The following is a 22,687-nucleotide window of genomic DNA, read 5'->3' on the forward strand; positions in this document are numbered from 1 at the left end:
TTAAAGGGCTGTAAAATATTTCAGCACATCTCGTGGTGACAAAAGACACTGTCTGAATGCAAGCCTTTCTTTCCAAGTGAAACCTATCCAGGAATCTAATGACCCAATTTCAACACAACCAACATCCTGTTTTAATTGTTAACAGGTCCACTGCAATGAAATGGCATTGTATATACTCTCCGGTATTCCCCAACTGTTACTCAACATTGTTTCATGCATTGCTTCCTCACCAAAATCTCAATTACATGAACCATATTATTTTGCATTAAGCTGTGTCATATTTGTATTGGGTTTCATTTTACACAAAAGCAACCACTGTCAGTCTGTGAACATTATGTGCTGATTGATGCTGTCAATTCACAGCACAGGACACAGCCCTAAACCTTCCTTCTTACTTCAATCTCCAAAACTCTTTCACTTCAGGACTTGAGTTGTCATGTTGAATTGTACAGGACATTGGTGTGGCCACATTTGGAGTGCTATGTCCAGTTGTGGTCACCCTGTTATAGGAAGGAGATTATTAAATTGGACAGGGTTCAGAAAAGATTTACCAGGATGTTGGCGGAAATGGACTGTTTGAGGTATAAATATAGACTGGAAAGTCTGGAACTTTTATCACCGAAGCAAAGGATGTTGAGGGGTGATCTTATTGAGGTTTACAAAATCATAAGGGGTACGGATTGGATAAACAGCAAAGGCCTTTTCCCTGGGGTAGGACAGCTCAAAACTAGAGGGTGTAATTTTAAAGTGAGAGGAGAAAGGTTGAAAAGGGACTTGAGGGGAAAATCTTTCACACAGAGGGTGGTTCATATGTGAAATGTATTGCCAGAGGAAGTGGTAGGTGCAGGGACAGTTCCAACATTTAAAAAGCATTTGGACAGGTACATGAATAGGAAAGGTTTAGTGAATATGGGTTAAATGGAAGAAAATGGGACTAGTTCAGCTTGGAAAACCTGGCCAGCATGTTTCCTTGCTGTATGACTCTATATTCAGCCCAAATGGTCAGTCCCCATCAGCCTTTTCCTACCTAACCTCACAAACATAATCATCTACTTGTTTCTCTCTCATGTGTGTTCAGCCAGCACCCCCTGAAATGCATCTATGCCATCGGTACTCCTTGTGGTATTCACAGAATCCCTACAGCGTGGAAACAGGCCATTCAGTCCAACAAGTCCATGCCAACCCTCCAAAGAGCATCCCATCCAGACCTGTCCCATTCCTGTAACCCTGCATTTTCCATGACTAACACTTAACCTACACAGCCTTAAAACCTACAGGGTAATCTGTTATGTCCAATTCACCTAATTCGCACATCTTTGGATTGTGGGAAGAAACCGGGGCACTCAGCAGACATGGGGAGAGCATACAAACTCCTCGCAGACAGTCACCCGAGGTTGGAATTGAACCTGGGTCCCTGGTGCTGAGGCAACAGTGCTAACCACTGAGTCACCCGGGTATGTGCTCCAAATGTTAACCTCTTGTTTCAAACAATAGGCAGCCCCCTGAACATGTCCCACCATTCAATCATCTCATGGCTCATCTATATTCCAACTCCGCCCATCTACCTGGTTCCATAAACTCCTGGCATACTTCCCTTCTGAATTCCCGAATGGGTTGGCTAATGACCAGCTTGTATTGATGCTCACTACCGATATCACCAGAAGTAAGTTACCTCTAATCTTTCTCTTTCTAGAGAAAGGGGGTCCCCTCTGATTGGTGTGAGCTTTTAAGTCTTAAATATGAGGGTGCTACTGACATTACTGTCTTCCGTTGTAGGCTAACAACAAAGGGACATTGCCCAGTGAACCTAAGGAATGGGAACACAAATAGGCCATTCAGCCCTTTGAGTTTACTCCATTATTCTAGATCATGGTTGATTATCTATTCCAATGCCATTTCCACCTATACCCACATTCTCTCATTACTTGTATTTGTCTTGAGCTTCATGACTGAGTTGCTACAGTCCCCTGCGGTTGTGAATTCCAAAGGTTCATCAACTGTTTTCCTCTCGACCCGAAATGGCCTAATCCTGAGACTGTATCCCATGGTTCTAGACCACCCCAACAGCTCTGAGGAAAAAATCCTTTCTTTACCCACATGGTCTAGCTTTTTAATGAACTTTGCAAGCTTCAGTGAAATCACCCAGAAAATACAAGTCCAGATACCTCAATCTCTTTCCATGGGATAGTCACTCCATCCCAGGAAGTAGCGTGTTAACTCTCCATTGCATTCTCTTCATGAAAGGGAGGTCCTTGCTTAGGATAATTGATCTCCTTCAGTGGAGCTAATGAATGGCAATGGATATTAAAAAATAAATGGAAAGTGGTAACGTGGGGTGTTGTATAAATCAGAAAACGAGAGATGCAGGCAGCAATGAACGTCCATTATTGTCACAAGGTATTGCAGTAACCATGGGTGACTTAAATCTGTACATAGACTGGGTGAATCTAATGAGCACCAATTCTGAGGAGGACAAATTTCTGCAATGTGTATGAGATGGTTTTCAAGGACAGGAACCAATAAGAGAACTGGCTACGTTAGATTTAGTAGCGTGCAATGAGAAAGGGCTGATCAATCTTGTTGTAAAAAAAATTTTTAGGGAAGAGTGACCATAATATGGCAGAATGTCTTCAAACATAATGTCATAGGGTAGTTTGATCCAAATGAGTGTCTTAAATCTGAGGCAGGAAAACTTTGAAGGGTTGACAGGTAGATTGGCTGCAGTGAGTTGGGAAAATACATTGAAAGTATTTGAAGAATTATGCATGGTTTGCAACATACATTCCTGTAAAGCATAAAGCCCCAAGAGACAAAAAGAGTTAATCTTGGCCATCAAAAGGAGTTCAAGGTTACATTAGGTCAAGGGAGACGTTTATAGAGTTGTCCAAAAATGTAAAACCTGAAGACTGGGAGCATTTAAGAATTCAGCAAAGGAAAGCCAAGAAACTGATAAACAAAGGGGGAATAGAATATATAGTAGCAAAGAATGTAAAATCGATGGTAAAGCCTTCTATAGCTATGTGAAAAGGAAAAGATTAACACAGGCAGACAGGATGTGAATCAGCAGGGAAGCAGGTTGTAGCACAGAAGCTAAATAAAAACTGTTTCTACCTTCACAGAAGATGATGCATAAAATCTTCCAGAGAAATGACAGTCCAAGGGACTGATGAGAATAAGGAAATGAAAAAAAAGTTATTTAAAAAAAAGTTGAGCTGGAGGAATTAATGGGACATTGACAACTCCCTAGAACCAGATGTTCTCCACCCTAGAGTGTTGAAAGAGTTGACTATCAGGCTAATGGGTGCAGCGGTGATCATCTTTCAAAATGCTATAGATTCTGGAACAGTGCCTGCATGTTGGAAGATTATAAATATAACCCCAGCATTTAAGAAAGAAGGGAGAGAGAAAAAGGGCACTATAGAACTGTCAGTAGTAAGTGTCAGTAGTAAGGGAAATACTACAACCTATTACAAAGCTCTACATAACTGGTATTTTAAAAATAATGGTAGGGTGGGGCAGAGTCAAGGTCAAAAAGTGTGGCACCGGAAAAGCGCAGCCAGTGTGGCAACATCCGAGGAGCAGGAGAGTCGACGTTTCTGACATAAGCTCATTCCTGATGAAGAGCTTATGCTTGAAATGTCAACTCTTCTGCTCATCAGTCACTGCCTGACCGGCTGTGCTTTTCCAGCGCCACACTTTTTGACTCTGATCTCTAGCACCTGCAGTCCTCATTTTCTCCTGGGGCAGAGTCAATATGGATTTAAAGAAGGGAAATCAGTTTTGACAAACTGGTGGAAAGTTCCTTTTAAGAATGTTACTAGCTGAGTAGAAAAGAGAGAACCAGTGGATGTGGTGTATTTGGATGTTTTGGAAAGCTTTCATACAGGAGGTTAGTGAACCTCAAATTGGAGGACAGTGTTTATTCTCTGAACTTGCTGAATTCAATGTTGTGGCTTGAAATCTGGATGTGTCTAAGCATCATATACAAGGTGCTAGAGATCTGGGAAGGCGGTGGTGCAGTGCTAACATTACTGGACGAGTTAGGCTAACATTGTGGAGGCATGGACTCAAATCACACCATGGCCGCTACTTGAAATTTAATTAAATTAAAATCTGGAATTAAAATAAGTTAGTCTCATGGTGTCCATGTCACTTTTACCGATTGTCATAAAAATCCACTTCTTTTTATTAGGAAAGGAAATCTGCTGTCCTTCCCCAGTTCTGGCTTACAATGGACTCCAGACCCATGGCAACCGGATTGATTCTTCATTGACCACTGGGCAATTAGGAATGGGCACTAAGTGCTGGCCTAATCAGCAATGCCCTCATCCCATGAGTGAATACATTTCTGCAGTCTGCACTGGGCTTCACCAGAACATGGCAGGAGCCCAAGGGCAGAAATATTACCATGAGTACAAGCTCCCATCCCCATGAGATCACCCCTTGTACCTCGAGAAAGTAGTCTTGTGAATTTAGGTCCAGAACTAGAGCTGACCATTCAGAGCAGTCAATCTCTTGGTTACTGCACAGACATGATAATATGACTGCTACACTACTGCTCAAAGTCAGCTCTTCAAACTAGGCCTCAATGTTTTCAAAGTATGGTTTTAATTATACCCAAGGTCTTAGCAATCGCTGGAGTAACTTTACTTTGTTATTTGATATTAGCTCCCTGTACCATAATGCTAGGTTCAATCCTGCAGATTCAATATGCCTTAAATCTAGCTCTTTGCAAATAAAACCAATGATGAAATGGTTTCCTAATTAAGGGATCACCTGAGAATAGTGAATGCGGAGAGAAGTCGAGAGTGTGGTGTTGGAAAAGCGCAGCTGGTCAGGCAGCATCCGAGGAGCAGGAGAATCGACGTTTCGGGCAAAAGCCTTTCATCAGGAATTCCTGTTGAAGGGCTTTTTTCCGAAACGTCAATTTCCCTGCTCCTCAGATGCTGCCTGACCAGCTGTGCTTTTCCAGCACCACACTCTCAGCGCTAATCTCCAGCAGCTGCAGTCCTCATTTTAGCCTAAGTGTGGACAGAAGTCTTCCTTTCTAGAAATATTTCCTGTTCTATTGAGGCATTCACAATTGGACAATTACTTGGATTAAATAAATGCGTAAAAATATGGAGAAAAGGCAAGAGAATGGCACTAGGTAACGATGCTCCTTTGAGGAGCACGCTGGGCCGAATGGCCTCCTTCTGCACCGTAAGCCTTTCTCAATTCCGTTTCACCTGTCTTTTTATTAAAATGGCGGCTGAGAGTACTGTCAGCAGTTTACAAGTTCCAACACCAGGGGGCACAGTATTTGAAGCTGACACTCCCTGTGCAATACCACACAAGGATACTGCACAGATGCAGATCAGCGCTTTAGGTGAGATTTTAAACCAAACTCCCCTCTGCCTTTCTCTGTGGATATAAAACTGATTCTACAGCATTATTGTGAAGAAGATCGTGGGGCCTCTCCCCAGAGTTCTGGCCAATATTTAACCCTCAAGCAACACTTCAAAGAGAGAAACCCAGTTTATTTAATAGTTATTGTGCAGAGTAAGATCCAGTCTAGCTGAATTGTTCTCTATATTACAGTAGTAACTGTACATCATTGGCTAAAATGTACTTTGGGATACCCCGAACTGCAGAAACACTCTACACACTAGGAAGGTGATGGCCAAGTGGTATTATCACTGGAGTGTTAATCCACTAGACGGTGATCAACATTGCCTCATGAATAACAAGTAATAATGTGTAGTGGGAAGATCCATACTGTATGGGAACAGTGTGTTGATAACTAGACTCCCAATTTGTAGAGTGTTGCCGTGGATAATGTACGATTAGATAAGGACTGACAGTCAACTGCCAAACAGTCCATAGACTGTTAATTTAATAGATTGGAGACCTGGATTTGAATCCCACTAGAGGAGCTGGTTGAATGTGAATTTGATTTTTTTTAAAAATCTGGAGTCTAATAATGACAATAAATCGATTGTCAGAAAAATCCATCTGGTTCACTAATGCCCTTTAGGGAAGGAAATCCTCACCTGGTCTGGCCTACATGTGACTTCAGACCCATAGCAACGTAATTGACTCTTAACTGCCTCTTAGCCAGCGATGCCATCATCCCATGAATGAATAAAAAGGGGGAAGAAAAACTTCTCTTTTCCTGTTTTCCACAAGTACGGCTGCGCTGCTGTGACTGCATCTATATACGTGAGGCAGCAAACCTCAAGTCCAAGTCTCCTGGCACTCACCGTCTGGCAAGGATGGAACTCCAGTGGTCGGGAAGTTGTTGCCACACTGCGCACAGCTATCAGAAGGAGGAGGAAATGTTCCATAGTTTCTACAGGGAATATAAGATGAAAACAATGTTTAGTAATAGGAATCAATGACAAAATACAGCAAAACAGTACACATTGTAAATGTAAAGACAGTGGAAATGCTTACAGTTCTAACATAAATTTTGAACAACTTTGAGATGTAGAAATAGATATAACATATAATTAAAAAGTACCATATCATTGACTATCATTGATAGGCGTCATTAAATTACTGCAGTGTAGATAGGCTGGAGTGAGGGAAGAGAAAGTTGAGGGTTAACTTGATAGAAGCTGATTATATACCCCCCTTCCCCACCCCATAAGCATTGAAGCTGGGAACATGTAAAATTGAATGGGTGGCTTTCCAGCTGACTGCTCACCAGACCAGCCAGCTTGAACCATCGTTTGTTCGAGGGTGGAGGAGAGAAAAAATGGTTGGGCAAAGACCTGGGCCTATCATGTTCTTTAGGTGGCCAGTTAATGACCAAACGACTTCATCCCACCACTACCAATATTTCGTCCATGGTGATGGTCAGGAGGTGCGGAGGTGGGGGTTGGTGAGGTGATCTCCTTTGAGGTCTCCTTTGGCCCATTTCCCCTCTCCACCTCACACCTGCTTCCCCTTCCCACCTCAAAACACCCCACCCCTTTCTCACCCCTCTTAGACTCCTCATCAGCTTCTCAAATTTAGCCCCTCATTCCCTTCACCACTCCTCACTGAGCCACTCCTCACTGGCTGCTGGGGAAAGACCCTGTCAGGACTGGGTGCAGGTTAAATGGGAATCCTCCAGAGACAGAGGGTGGAGTCTCACCTTGAAACCATTAGTCCTCCTCTCAGCAAGGTGGGTCATAGGCAGGTCCCCAAAGGGGACATGACTATTCTTGGATTCATTCTTCAAGGCAATGCCTTGACCAATCAAATTCCACTGGTTTGGTTTCAATCTAAACCAGGTTTGGCAGTTGACTGTTAGCCCTATCTAACTGTACATTGTCCACTCTACAAACTGGGAGTCCATTTATCAACACTCTCTTCCCCTACAGTATGGAACTTCCCACGACACATTATTACTCATTATTCATAACAGAATGCTGATGAGAGTGAGACAAAAAGCTTCAACAAAATGTGTCACTTTTCAGCAAGATTTATGACCATATGACTCTGCCATTCAATGCGATCATGGCTGATTTGATGATGCTCAATTCCTGCCTTTTCACCAATACTTTCACTTATTGATTAAAAATCCATCTATCTCAGCCTTGAATATACTTAACAACCCAACTTCAACAGTTCTGAGGAGAACTTCCTGCTTATCGCTGTCCTAAATATGTGATTACTTGCTTGGAGATGATGCCCAGGTTTAGGATACCTGGTTGGCATTGATGAGTTGGGCCAAAGGGTCTTTTTCCACGCTGTATGACTCTTTAACTAGAGTACAAACAGTAAAACATTGTAAAATCCCTATGATATGAACAATGTTGTACTTGATTAAACAGTACTATAGGAACAACATAAAATCCATTGGCCTAGCTCACAATCACCCCTCTTGGCTCCTACGCTGTTATAATATTGTCAGTTTGCTCATCTAACATCCACACTGGATGAGCAGAAAAATCGCAGACAGAAAACAATACCTTTGCCCACAGTTTAACAGACTGTTATCCAAATGTTGAATAAAGCAGAGAAAGACTTTCAGAGATTTACAAGGGTATGATTGTCAATCTGTAGTTTAGCATGAACAATCCCTTCCAGAGCCTATCCCCATCCAGCAGCCAACCTCCCTCATGGGTGGAGAATCGAGCTTTTTTTTTAAAGTTTGATAATTCCACCACCATCTGAAGCAATCACCTAATGAACAAACAACAAATTACAAACATTAGGGGAAGTATAACAATAAATTAAAAATAGTGTAGAAACACAGAAGGGAACTAAGTTGAAAAGAAATCGAGAACAGTTTTCTTTAAACATCCGGAAGTGATATTACATACAATTGATTGCCCTTTCCCACTAAATCCCCTTTTTATCTATTATCCACCACGGTGTTTCCAATTGCATTGCACGTTTTCTAGTCAACCTGCTCAGGGATATTATCACACACCACTCGAGCAGGTAGCATTTAAACCCAGGCCTCCTGGTCCAGAGACAGGGACATTACCACTGCGCTACAAAAGCACATAATTAATCAAAATATTATTTGTAAACAACCTATTCAGAGACATAATGACACAATTCTGGAGCAGGTGGGATGTGATCCCAGACCCTCTAACTCAGAGATAGGGGCTGTGGCACAAGAAACCTTTCAATTAATGCAAAGTTCAATCAGCATCACCTGATCTTGATCAACTCCAAACCCGATGTGGTTTATATATAAAAAGGGACAGTATTTCTACTCACTACACACCCCATGTCAGAGCTTCACTGCGTCCCTTTCCCTGTCTCAGGATGGGCAGAATGTTGGCAATCTTGCTGTCGAACTCATCTCCCACTTACGCACCAACACAAAGACCATCTCCTCACCTCTGACCCCACCTTAGTTTACCTGAAGCTGGTGAGCCGACAGTCTCCTCTGTCCTAAGGAAAATAACCATGGCCGCCCCGTTCTTTTTCCTCATAGCTGCCAGCCCTTGCAGCATTCTTTGTAATCTCTTCGAGCAATCAGGACCTTCCTGCAGTGTGGTGACCAGAACTGTACACAAAACCCCAGCTGTGGCCCAACCTGTGTCTTATATAATTCCAGCATTCCTTCATTGGGCGAGGAACTGAATACAAGAACAGGAATGTAAATATTTCATAAACCTTCCTTACCAACTTCAGGGGCCAGTTAACATGTACTCCAAGGTCTCTCAATACCCTCCTGTTTACCTTGAGTGTTTGCCCTCACTGAATGCATTATCTCACTCTTCTTAAGATTCAATTCCATTTGTCATTCTTCCACTCACTCAACCAAACCAGTGATATCATCCTGCCACCATTAGCCATCCTCCTCACTGGAAACAACCTGGCCAATATTTCTGTTGTTTCCCACATTCAAGTCGAAGTCATTAAGAAACACCACAAACAGCGAGGGACCCACAACAGAGCTCTGTGGAAAGCCATTGAAACCACGTGCCTGTTGTAAACATTTTGGTTAATTATTACCCTTTGTTTCCTGTTTTTTTTAAATCAGACTAATACCTGAGGTCTGGGGTTAGACCATAAGACAAAGGAGCAGAAATTAGGCCATTCAGCCCATCAAGTCGGCTTTGCCATTCAATCATGGCTGATAAGTTTCTCAACCCCATTCTCTCGCTTTCGTCCCGTAACTCTTGATCCCCTTGATACTCAAGAACATATCTATCTCGGTCTTAAGCATATTCAATAACTTGGCCTCCAGCGCCTTCTGTGACAATGAATTCCATAGATTCCCCACTGTCTGGCTGAAGAAGTTTCTCCTTATCTCCATTCTAAAGGGTCTTCCCTTTACTCTAAGGCTGTGTCCTCGGGTCCTGGTCTCTCTAACCAATGGAAACTAGATTACCTACAGTGTGGAAACATGCCCTTCGGCCCAACAAGTCCACACTGACCCTCCGAAGAGTGGATTGGTTAGGTCAGCCATGGGTCTCATTGAATGGTCTCGGAGGTTCAGAGGCCATGATGACCTACTCCCACCCCTTGTTTGTATGTTTGTGCTGCAGAGCCTACATTACTTAACCTGGAAGCAATGCTACAATTTACAAAAATAAAACACACCCTCCTTTTCAAGTCCATGATGTGGAGGTGCCAGTGTTGGACTGGGGTGGACAAAGTTAAAAGTCACACAACACCAGGTTATAGTCCAACAGGTTTATTTGGAAATATAAACTTTCAGAGCACTGCAACCCGATGAAGGAGCAGCGCTCCGAAAGCTCATCTTTCCAAATAAAACTGTTGGATTATAACCTGGTGTTGTGTGCTTTTGAACTTTTACAAATCCGTTCACAGATTTCTGATCTCAAATACTTTTCAACCCCACCCTCTCGCGATCCCTAGGCAAAATGGCCCAGTGGTATTATCGGCAGACCCTTAATCGAAAAATTCAGCTATTGTTCTGGGGACCCGCCACTACAGATGGTGGAATGTGAATTCAATAAAGATTCTGGAATTAAGAATCTACTAATGACCATAAAACCACTGTCAGGAAAAACCCATCTGGTTCACTAGTGTCCTTGAGGGAAGGAAACTGCCATCCTTACCTGGGTCTGGCCTACATGTGACTCCAGCCTCACAGTAATGTAGTTGACTCTCAGCTGTCCTCTGAAATGGCCGAGCAAGCCACTCAGTTCAAGGGCAGCTAAGGATGGGCAATAAATGAATTAAAAACTCCAGCCATTCAACAACGTACCTTTTGCATTCCTCCACTATTTGCAGCCTCTCTCTCTTCCTACCCATCCCCCCACCCCTCCCACCGGGCCTCTCTCTCTTTCTTTCTGAATCAGATTTGGACTGTCTGCCCAAACATTATATGTGGGTGGGTGTCAGATTTTGCCTCAGTACACTCCTGCAAGAGGTTTTAGTGTGTTTCATTAAAAAGGTGCCATATTAAGCTAGTTGTTGTTACATATAAAAGGGATGAAAATGCAAAAAGCGTCACGAGATGAAGAAGGAACACGTTGCTATAAGCGTGGTCTGAACAATCTGTAATATGAACAGCTCTTTCATGTGGACAGTGTCAGAACCTAAACAGCGAGTAATATAAACAACTCTGGAAACGGGGGGAAACGGGACCAATGAAATCTTGCGCTTGGCGATATTAATTAAACAGATGGATTGTTCCCTATATGAGTTAGACAATTATTATCCACAATTTTTCAGCACTGCCCGGGAAAAAGTTCGGAATGGGAGCAGCAAGGTTACTCTTGGAAAAACATTGTCCTCCTTTGAAGGCAGGAGGAGAGATTTAACAAATACTTGAATTTTCAAGTGACTTTGACAGAGGGGAGTTGATAGACTAGAATAGAAATCGCTGGAAAAACTCAGCGGGTTTTGTGAAGAGAATGTGGGTTGAGTAACCCATCCTCAGAGCAGCACCCGCAGTTCTTTGAGGGTTTTTTTTTAAACTGAGTAGTTAGACACAGGGTACAGTCAGCTCTTGTATAACATGATGGATGGGGTTTTTTTTGTGTAACCCCGCTTCGCAGAAGGATTTGCGCTTTAAGACACAGCAGCCAACACACGTTTGCACGGTAGAAACACAGTCTCCCCAATTTGTCAATCGGGCTACAGCGAATTCGGGTTGACGAAACGCATGTTATAACAGAACGACCCGTAATCACTAATCACAGAACACAGACTTCACCTAAAACGGAGAACTGCTGTCAATCTGAAACAAAATCAGAATTTGCTGGAGATACTCAGAAGGTCTGGCAGCATCTGTGGAGAGAGAAACGGAACCAAGTGACCTTCCTTCAGTTCCGACCAAACCTGCTGAGTTTCTCCAGCTATTCCCCTTTCTGTTAACACAGCCAAAGATCCACAGAGGAGAGGAACAGTATGATTTTCTTTTTTTAAAAAAAAAATCAGGTTGGGTAAGACTTGCACTTACATAGCACCTTTCAGCATCTCTGGTCATTCCAAAATCGATCTTAAAGATTAGTGCAGGTGAACCAATCGAGTTGTGAAAAGAAAATCTGCACTGGAGTGGGGAGTGGTTGGGTTTGGTGATTTGAGGGATGCTTTCTATATTTGTGTCTTGGCCAGTCTATCTCCACATGCCTTGTGGTGTTTACTTGCTAACTCTGGGATATAAAGTGGCAAGCTACAATACGCTGCCTGAAAGATTGGTGGGAAAAGGTGCAAAGAATTGGACACAGAGGGGAGAAAGCTTGCAAGGCAAGGGGGAAAAGAGCAGATTCATAGAACCCTTACAGTGCAGAAAGAGGCCACTTGGCCCATCAAGTCTGCACTGTCCCTCCGAAGAGCATCCTACCCAAACCCAGCCTATCCCCGTAACCTTGCATTCCAAATGGCTAATCTAGCTAGCCTGCTCTTCTGAAGGCAACTTAACATGGCCAATCCAGTTAACCTGCGTATCTTTGGATTGTGGAAGGAAACCCAAGAGAGGACCAAAGCAGACACAGGAGAACGTGCAAACTCCATGCAGACACTCTGCCAGAAGGTGGAATCGAACCCGAGTCCCTACCACTGTGAGGCAGCAGTGCTAACCAGTAAGCCACCATACCGACTAATTGGGTAGCTTGCATTAGACGGGTCAGCACAGCCATGGCAGGCCAAGTGGTCTCCTTGATTCTGGAGGAACAGGAAAGAAAGTCAACAGGCTGAAGAAATATGCTCTTACCTCAGGCAGTTTCGAGCTGGACCGTTGTTTTCAGAAATGCAACTGGCATGAGAGAAACACTCAGCAGGAATGTTTCCGTAACAGACCGACACCTGCATAGGAGTAACCTTCAGTTTCATGGAGTTCTCCTCAAATCATTTACTGTCTGGTGGCTAAGTGAGTTTCTGATCTCTCTGCTGACTGTAGATAAAACATCAAAGTCAAAGCGCTTCAGATTGAAGACAATTGACTCTGACCTCATCTGTCCAGACTAAAGAGAGCAAGCAGCACTGTCTCTTATCACTTAAAGACAAGTGGTCTCTGGCTATCTTTCTACCTGATTAGAGTTAATGTTCAATAGGTGACTGAAGATGGCAACAAGGTACCAAGGGAGAGGCTGGCTAAAATCAAAGCACAGAACATCCCCCTCAATGACACACTCTAACTCACAGTGCAGACTCCCTTTTAAAACTTCATCATGGTTTCAGCTGTTCACACTTTGAAAACCCACTCTGATATGTCATGAAAGGTGCTATATAAATGCAAGTCATTTCCAATCTTCTGAGGTTATGGTGGCAGACAGGGAGATTTGTGAGACATTCCTTTCTCTTTGTTGTTGATTGTCAGGGGAGAAAAGAACCCATCTACTTCATTCCTGGCCTTGAGGGAAGGAATTCTGCTGTCCTTACCTGATTTGGTCTACATGTGACTCCAGACCTAGAGCAATGTGGATAATTCATAATTAGGGACAGGCAATAAACACAGGCCTGGCCATTGACACCCACGTCCCATGAATTAATAAGAATGAATTCCCCATCTGAAGGCACTGACTCACAGCAGATTCAGCAGGCTCCTCACTCAACTGACCAGTTTTCAGGAACTTTGAATAGGGTTGATTGTGCAAACTCTCAATCTTTTGTTGTTACACATTCTTCCCATCCCTGCAGGTGCTCCGGTTTCCTCCCACAGTCCAAAAATGTGGAGGTTAGATGGTTGGGCCATGGGAAATGCAGGATGACAGGGATAGGGAAGGGAGGTAGGGGGTCTGGGTGGGATGCTCTTCGGAGGGTTGGTGTGGACTAAATGGGCTGCTTCCACACTGTAGGGATTCTATGATTCTATCAAATATTATTGGGAAAAAAAGAGACATGTTACCAATCCTCTTGTTTTGCAGTCATCAGGGCAAATGCAAGGATGCTTAACAGGCACACACATTTATACTACAGGAGGAAAGGAAATTGGTTCATTGGCAAGTTGATTACTTCCTCCATGACAACATCATTGCTAATGGAGATCAATAGGCACCACTTCTCCTGGCAATTCAAAGAAGGCATGAGAGTTGAACATATTCCTTTTATTTTGAAGAGCTATGGAGGGGGGACGGTGGGGGGGGGGGGGGGGGGGGGGAGGGGGAGGGGGCGTGCTACTTATGAATATTTTTTGCTCCTCGCAAGTATAAATAAATCACGTTATGAGCTCAACTGATTCAGACTTTGGCGAGGATTATACAACTTACTGTCGCTCTCAATTCCTATGTCCTGATTACCTTAAAGTAGTCACCAGCATTTATTAGCACACACAGAGCTGTTCAGCAAGTGTTGCAAATGAATAATGAAAGCTTAAGAAGCTTGTATCAACTTGTTAGCAGGACTGGATGGTACAACAGGTTAGCGACTTTACAAATAATGTGCACAAGAAACAACAGTAGACCACTCAACTCTTTGAACCCCCTCTGCCGTTCAGTTAGATCATGGCTGATCATTACTGGGCTGTTACCTCGGTGAGACTAGGAGCTCCTGACTAACTACATCCAGCCCCAGACGATGTTGATGAGAAACCATTGCTAAACGAAAGAACAAATTTATACAGGTCACCTTTCATAAAGGGAATCTAACCTATGTCCCCAGAACATAAGCAGGGGTCTCTGGATTGATAGTCCCCCCAAGTAACACAGCTGCCAACTGGTGCACAGCATGCTGCCACTATAGCAATGCAATAATGAGAGGTAATATGTTGTTCTGACAATGGTTGAGAGATAAATATTAGCTAGGGCACTGGGGAGATCTTTACTGCTTTACATGTTGGCTCTGGACAATGTACCTAAAGGGGTGGACAGAGCTTTGCTATGGAGTCTCATTCCAAAGACAGCCTCCAACAGTGCTGCACTCTCTCAGTACTGCACCACCTAGCTTCCATTCCTTTAAAAAATGTAAAATCTATCTATCTATCGGTTGGTTGGTTGGTACAGTACTTCCTGTTTTGAAGTTCCACTAATCTATCAAGGTGTGATCCATCAAATCCTCCACTGGAGTTTTGTAGAGTCTGATTTCTTACCAGAGCTAACTTGTGTGATGTGCAGTACACCCTACAGCAAACTGCATTTAATAAAAAGGTGACTTAATTCGGGAGCGTTTTTCCAAATGACAGACACTCAATTATCTAGTAGTGGCCCCACCAACACCCTCCCTTCAGTTATTCGGAAACCGCACTACCTCTCACCCCCAACACGCCCCTCTTTTAAAACCATTAGCCTTTTTGAAATTCCCCTTGAGATGTGAATTTTATAACCAAAGAAAGGTGGATTAATAGCATCATCACTGCATAGACTCTATCAGTATGAAACTCACCACACATACCTGCGCTGAAATTCAATCCAATTGGTAGCCAACAGCTTAGAAGTGACCAGGAGGATGTTACCAGGATGGTGCAGGGAAAGCTAAGGTTAATTCTTGCCAAGGAGTTCATGTGGGAAAGAGGGCTAAAAGGAGCAATCACTCACTGATTGTACAACATCCTGAAATCAAGGAAGTCTGCCAGTGTTTTGCTCCCAGTGGTAGGAACCGGAAAGTACGGAGCAGGGAAAATCCAGTTTTTTGCATTATCAGGTTTCATGGCAGATTTGATCAGCAACATAAAAAGAAAACAAAATCCAAAACCAGCTGTCATCTTAGCCAATCCAGGAGTTTCCAAATGATGCAAACTAAGTCGTTATTTTTAATTATTCATTTGTGAAATGTGGGCATTGCTGTCCTGGTCACATATTGCTCATCCCCAGAGGACAATTAGGAGTCAGTCAATCACATTGCTGTGGCTCTGGGGTGATACACAAGGCAAGATCAGGTAAGGATAGCAACTTCCTTCCTGATAGGGGCATTAGTGAATTGGATGGGGTTTTCCGACAATAGTTACATGGTCACCATGAGATTCGTATTTCCATATTTTGTTTTGAATTCAGATTCCACCATCTATCCTAGCAGGATTTTAACCTATGTCCCCAAAAGGGGCGGCACGGTGGCTCAGCAGTTAACACTGGTGCCTCACAGCACCAGGGTCCCAAGTTCAATTCCAGCCTTGGGCAACTGTCTGTGTGGAGTTTGCACACTCTCCCCGTGTTTGTGTGAATTTCCTCTGGGTGCTCTGGTTTCCTCCCACAGTCCAAAGATGTGCGGATCAGGTGAATTGGCCATGCTAAATTGCCCATAGTGTTAGGTCTATTAGTCAGAGGGAAATGGGTCTGGGTGGGTTACTCTTCGGAGGGTCAGTGTGGACTTGTTGGGCCGAAGGGCCTGTTTCCACACTGTAGGAAATTTAAAAAAAATATATAAACAGGGTCTCTGGATTGATAGTGTAACCATTATACAACTAAACCACCATCTCCTCCAACATGAGAAGGAGCAAGTTGCAGCTTGGAGTTCACAGGGGCAAAGAACAAGATGCTAGGACAAATGATTTCCATTTAACCAGTCTAGAAATTGTAAACAGGTTACAGCCAAAGCACTTCTGAAGTTCAGTTCCTGTTGTAATGTGGGGAAGCAGCACTCCACTTGCACAAAGTAAGCTCCCACAAACTGCAATGCAATATGAACAGGTAATCAGGCAAGAAATAAGTATTGTCCAGGGAGAATTCCCCCACTTGGTGGCTTTTAGGGTCTTTCTGGCCCTCAGGCCCAGCTTAATATCTCATTCAAACAAAGGCACCCCCTGATGGAATTGCAACCAAATTATTTTCCCATCCATGTCCGAATTCTTCATCACATAAAAATATGGAGTCAAGGTACAACCTAGTGGCCTACCTGTTTTCTACCTTGTTACCTCTCTTTCATCCCTCCTCGACAAATCTTTTCTCAGAATATCATTTTACATGATAGAGCATCAAATTGATTTAGGATCACTCCTGTGAAGCACCTTGGGACTTTTCTACCACTTTAGAAAATGGTGCTACACAAATGAAAGCTGTAATTGTTGGATGGCAGTTCGGCATTGTTGCCTGCCCAGCAGTTAAAGGCAATGGGAGGAATAATTGGCTTTTGATATTCATTTCTCTTATAATAGCACTTCATTCGTGCCACTGTGACCTTTCAAAATGCTTCTGAAGCAATGAATAACTATTGGTAGCCATAATGAAGAGAAACAGCAAAGTCCATATGCAAACACCAGGTTATTTGGGGTGACTTTAGGCTGCATTAACAGGCAAGAGTCTGTCATTTCAGTGAGTTACATTTTTTTTCCCACAGCCATGGAATCCTCCAACTAAAGCTCATTCAGAAAGACAGCACCTCTGACAAACAGTAATTAGTGAGTGTTAACCAAGATTACATATTGCATTCTGAACCAGGCCTGTCTCCACAATCCTATGAGCACGGTCAAACCAGGTACAGGTTCTCTTGAAAGGATTGCAGCCTCACTTTGCGACTGACTTTCCTACCTGTAAACAGTACAAACCTCCCAAAAGCCCATCCACTCAGAAACCTCTGTCAATGCAGGAAGGTTGCCATCAGACCTTCAAATGTCTCCTTCCGTTCAACGAGATCATGGTTGACCTATATTTTAATTCATGGTATTCCTTGTCTTTAAAAGAAAACTCATTCCTTGGACGAGTGGCCATCTCTGGCTGAGCCAGATTTTACTACTCGTCCCTAGTTGCCCTTGATAAGGTGGTGGCGAGCTGCCTTCTTGAACTGTTGCAGTCCAAAAGGAAGACCCACAATGTCCTTAGGGAGGGATTACTGGGATTTTGACTTAATGACAAACAGCAAACTAGTTCCAAGTCAGGACGGTGAGTGGTTTGGAGAGGAACTTGCATGGAGTGGTGGTGCCATGTATATGCTAGCCTTGTTCTTTGAGATGGAAGTAGATGGAGGTGCTGTCTGAGGAGCCTTGGTGAAATGGTACACACTACTACTGAGCATCGATGCTGGAGGGAGTGGATGGTTATGGATGGGGTGCCAAACAAGGGGACTGTTTTGTTCTGGATAGTGCTAAGATTCTTAAGTGTTGTACTCCCCATCCATCTTGACAACTGGGGAGTATTCAAACACGCTCATGACTTATGACCTGCTTTGATGCCATAGTTCTTAATACCCTCACCCGACAAAAATCTACCCACCTCAGTTTCGATTTTACTGGCTCAGACACATGTTGAGTGTGCTCTAAATGTGAAGAAGTATTTCCTGACATCCCCAAAAGAAACACGAAAGAACAGCGGGTTTTGGAAATCAGAAACAAAAACAGCAATTGCTGGGAAAACATTGCAGGTCTGGCAGCAGCTGTGGAGAGAAATCAGAGTTAACGTTTCGGGTCAAGTGACCCCTCCCCAGAGCCGCCAGACCTGTTGAATTTTTTTCAGCAATTTGGTTTTGGTTTTCTTCCTGACATCATTCCTGAATGACTTAAAATTAGGGATATGGCTTTGTGCTCTCCTCATCCTTGACTCTACTTCAAGGAAATACATTAGATGGACAGTCACTATCAATTACTGTCATCGCCTCATTCACCCTCTAATCTGTAGTCCAGAGAACATGGACTGATGTAGTAATATGGCCGTCTCTACAAATCTGTCCTCCTAATTAGCCTGTTTAACTCTGACTTAACTCAATGCAACGGAAGGAGACGGAAGGAGCTACATATGGACTGTATGTACAAAAGCACACTTCAGGAGTCAACATAGCGGGCAAGATGTGGCTGTATACTGGATTAGTGGTGCTGGAAGAGCACAGCAGTTCAGGCAGCATCCAACGAGCAGCGAAATCAATGTTTCGGGCAAAAGCCCTTCATCAGGAATAAAGGCAGTGAGCCTGAAGCATGGAGAGATAAACTAGTGGCTGTAGCCTTTTAACCATTTACATTGGGGAACAGTTCAGAGATTCACATTCAGGACCTGAAATGCCACTCAGGCTGGGTGGTGGGATGGGGAAAGCGGTATTCTCATTTCCTAGAACTCCCTGCTGTACCAAGCAGCACTGGGTGATTTTGTCTCCTGTCGGTTGGAGATCAGATTGCTGGCAAGGGAACACAGAGTGCAAGTAGGAAAGCCCAGCGGCAGTGTACAAAATGAAAAAAAAAGCCACAATTATACATCCAAGAGACAGAAGGAAAAATAGCTCAATGCTACAATTGGTTTATTTACAAACAATATTCCTATTGCAAAAACAATACAGCTCAGATTCTGGAAGATGTCCATAAAGCTCTTTGCATTAAGGAGACAACTATTTAATTACTACACACACACAGATTTAACTCATTGTTACAATGCACTAATATCTAAACACAGCCATGATGTTTTACATTGTGGTTCACTTGTTTCGCACATCCTTTTCTGGTGAATAATAAAATTGATGTCTAAGCCTAAGTGTCTCACAAATCCATCCTTTCATTCATACACCAGTTTCTTGATTTGGATTATTTACACTGTGCTGTACAGAGCAGCAGGGGTAGTGATGTAGGATTAGTGTCCCAGCTTTTGAGCCAACAGCTCTGGGCTCGTTTCCCACCCAGGAATCAGTAGCTGTGGAAGGCACTCTCATGATGCAGTTGATTGTCAAACTGCAAGTTGTCCTGAACTCAGGTCACTGGTGGGTCGTAGGAACAAGAGAGATTCCTGGTCAGTCATAGAGATGTACAGCACAGAAACAGACCATTCGGTCCAGCTGATCCATGCCAACCAGATATCCTAACTTAATCTAGTCCCATTTGCCAATACTTGGTCCATATCCCTCTAAATTCTTCCTGCTCATATACCCATCCAGATGCCTTTTAAATGTTGTAATTGTACCAGCCTCCACCACTTCCTCTGGCAGCTCATTCCATACACACACCACCCTCTGAATGAAGATATTGCCCCTCAGGTCCCTTTTAAATCTTTCCCCTCTCGCTTAAAACCTATGTCCTCTAGTTTTGGACTCCACCATCCCAGGGAGAAGACTTTGATTATTCACCCTATCCATGTCCCTCATGTCGTGGAAAGAGCATCTACCATCACTGTGCACAGCTCCAGGCAACAATATACATGTAAAAACTGCACTTTGTCACCATAACTCTGTCTCCCATACTAAGGTGTAACATGCCGTTACAGAGTAACCCGTACATTAACAGGCCCTTTGCCCCAAGACATCTCTATATGCCCCATAAAAGACTTTTGCCATTCCAGCTCTTCATTCCAGACTTTCAGCAGTGTGTTCCTTCCTCACCCTGGGCAAAGTGGATACTGATTCATACAGACAACGCAGTACCAGATGCAGACACAGATCCCTATCATTAAGAAAACGAGTCATTAGCTTTGGGCTAGAGAGAGGAAATAAAATCAGCCAGACTTCCTGTTCATCACAGAATTACACTTTGCAGTTTTGATGTTGAAATTATAGCCCCGGTCATTCATTGCTGGGAGGCTAGGTGGGGATATGAATTGGTGCATGGACTAAGTTCACCCCATTCCCTCTCTGGTAGGGTTACTGGAATGACCAGTCACCAAGGGAAGAAGGGGATGTCTGAATGCTTCTCAAGCTGACCAGGGTAGAACCTTTTCAGTGGAAAAGGGGAGGAGAAAAAGATGAAAGAAGGAGCCGTCATTTTGTCCAACAAGTACATTCCTTAAACAGATTGTGACCAATCCCATTTCACACTGACTACCCCTGACATTAAGGCAGCATTTGACCATGTGTGCCATCAAACAGCCTGGGGAAAACTGAAGTCAATGGGAATCGGTGGGTGGGGGAAATCTCCCTGCTGGTTAGAGTTAAAAATCACACAACACCAGGTTATAGTCCAACAGGTTCAATTAGAAGCCTGTTGTACTATAACTTGGTGTTGTCTGATTTTTAACTTTGTACACCCCAGTCTAACACTGGCATCTCCAAATGCTGGTTAGAGTCATACTTGGCACAGAGGAAGATAATTGTGGTTGTTGGAGGTCAGTCATCTCAGCTCCAGGATATCCCTGTAGGAATTCCTTAGGGTAGTGTCCTAGGCCCAACCATCTTCAGCTGCTTCATTGATGACCTTCCCTCCATCAGAAGGTTAGAATTGTTCACTGATCAATTCATGACTCCTCAGAAACTGAATCAATCCATATTCAAATGCACCGAGACCTGGTCACTATCCGGGTTTGGGCTGACAAGTGGCTAGTCACATTTGTGCTACACAAGTGCGAGAAAATGACAGCCTCCAACAAGAGAGAACCTATGCATCACCCCTTGACATTCAATATTATTACCATCACTGATGTCTATCCACCCCCTAAAAGGGTCAAAAGTGTGGTGCTAGAAAAGCACAGCCGGTCAGGCAGCATCTGAAGAGCAGGAGAATCAATGTTTTGAGCATAAACTCTTCATCAGGTGAAAAGCTTTCCTGATGAAGAGCTTATAGTTGAAACGTCAATGCTCCTGCTCCTCGGATGCTGTCTGACCGACTGTGCTTTTCTAGCACCACAGTCTCGACTCTGATCTCCAGCATCTGCAGTCCTCACATTCTCCCACCACCTAAAAGGCACAAGTCATGGTTGAGTTAGGTTATGGAGTCTGCTTGAACAATACAAGGAGCTCATTGAAACAACCTGTTTGCTTAGCATCACATCCACCACATTCAGCATTCATTCCCTCTCCCTGGACAGTAGCGGCAGTGTGTACCACCTACAAATGCATAGCGGAAACTCACCAAAGCGCCTTCAGCAACATCTTCCAAACCTGTGACCTCTGCAATCTAGAAAGACAAACATGCATTGGAGAACCCAAGCTTCCCTTCAAGTCCGACTTGGAATAACATTGCCATTCCTTCCCTGTGACTGAATTAAAATCCAGGAACTCCTTTCCTTCTTATGGGCGTCTGCACCGGGTGGACTGCAGCCGCTCAAAAAGGCAGTGCACCATCACATTGTCCAGGATAACCAGGGTCAGGCAAAAAGTGTTGGTCCAGCCAGTGAGGCCCATATCCCATGGAAAAATAAAGGCCAAAGCCTGTGGCACAGCTGATTAGTGACACCACTCGTATGTCTGCCAAACATTACAGCCCACAATATGTTCATGAGAAATTGTTGTGTCCATGCATCACTTTGAGCCAGCAGTTTGTGATTTCCATCTTGCCTCCACAGACTTGAGCATAAAAATCTGAAATTCTGGTACAAACTCAGGGAATGCTGCTTGGTTGGCGATGCAGTCTTTCTCACTTGAAGTTAAACCAGGTCCCATCTACCCTTTTAGGTGAATGGAGTAGATTTTGTGGCATCATTTTGGGAAAAAGAACTTCTCCCTGGTGTCCCGGTCAATATTTGTCCCTCAGTCAATGGCACAGAAAAAAACTTTATATGATATGGCAATTTTTGGGAGCTTCCTGTGATTAAACTCTTTCCTAAGTTCAAACAGCACTCTTCAAAAAGTGCTTAGTTGGCTGTGGCACTTTGGAGATATAGCAAGCTTATAAAAGGTGATATATAAATGCAAGTTCTTTCATTCAAACCTGAGAAGTAAAGACTTCAATATCTCCTACGTTAGTAGAAAAGGTAGGTGTAGGGGGAGTTACAGATCCAGTCAGCATTCTCTTCTCATGCTGTGTCAATGTTGGCTTCCCTTTGGTATTCTTGCAAATTGTCCTGATAAGTGTCAGCCAAAAAGCTTTGACAACATATGCTCTTTTTCAGCAAGACTCAAGTTACACATCCTTAGAGCATTTCACAGTGTTTCCTGGTAAAACAATTAATTGCTCTGTAGGCAAATACAACAGCCAATCTGCACATAGTATGATCCCACCCAAAGTAAATGACATTAATGACCAGCTGAACTGCTTCCACTGTGTGAGAGATCTTGGTCTGAAAAGGTCTTG

At 43.5% G+C, this 22,687-nt stretch overlaps 1 protein-coding gene across 3 annotated transcripts in view; it reads right to left on the reverse strand.

The window, feature by feature from the left end:
• lrrc32 (leucine rich repeat containing 32) overlaps nucleotides 1–22,687 on the reverse strand; it is a 35,474-nt gene that overhangs the window by 9,381 nt on the left and 3,406 nt on the right. Inside the window, exons 1-2 of one of the 3 annotated variants that reach the window (XM_072576828.1) lie at nucleotides 12,620–12,762; nucleotides 6,243–6,331 (exon numbers count right to left, since the gene is read on the reverse strand). In XM_072576828.1, coding sequence (XP_072432929.1) covers nucleotides 6,243–6,326 — 84 coding nt within the window. In that variant the 5' untranslated portion in view covers nucleotides 6,327–6,331; nucleotides 12,620–12,762. Of the gene's footprint in view, nucleotides 1–6,242; nucleotides 6,332–8,845; nucleotides 8,940–12,619; nucleotides 12,763–22,687 lie in introns of those variants that run through there. The other 2 variants (XM_072576826.1, XM_072576827.1) reach the window with 2 other exon arrangements.

The sequence above is a fragment of the Chiloscyllium punctatum genome, chromosome 9 (genome assembly GCF_047496795.1).
Source record: "Chiloscyllium punctatum isolate Juve2018m chromosome 9, sChiPun1.3, whole genome shotgun sequence".
Classification (NCBI taxonomy): Eukaryota; Metazoa; Chordata; class Chondrichthyes; order Orectolobiformes; family Hemiscylliidae; genus Chiloscyllium; species Chiloscyllium punctatum.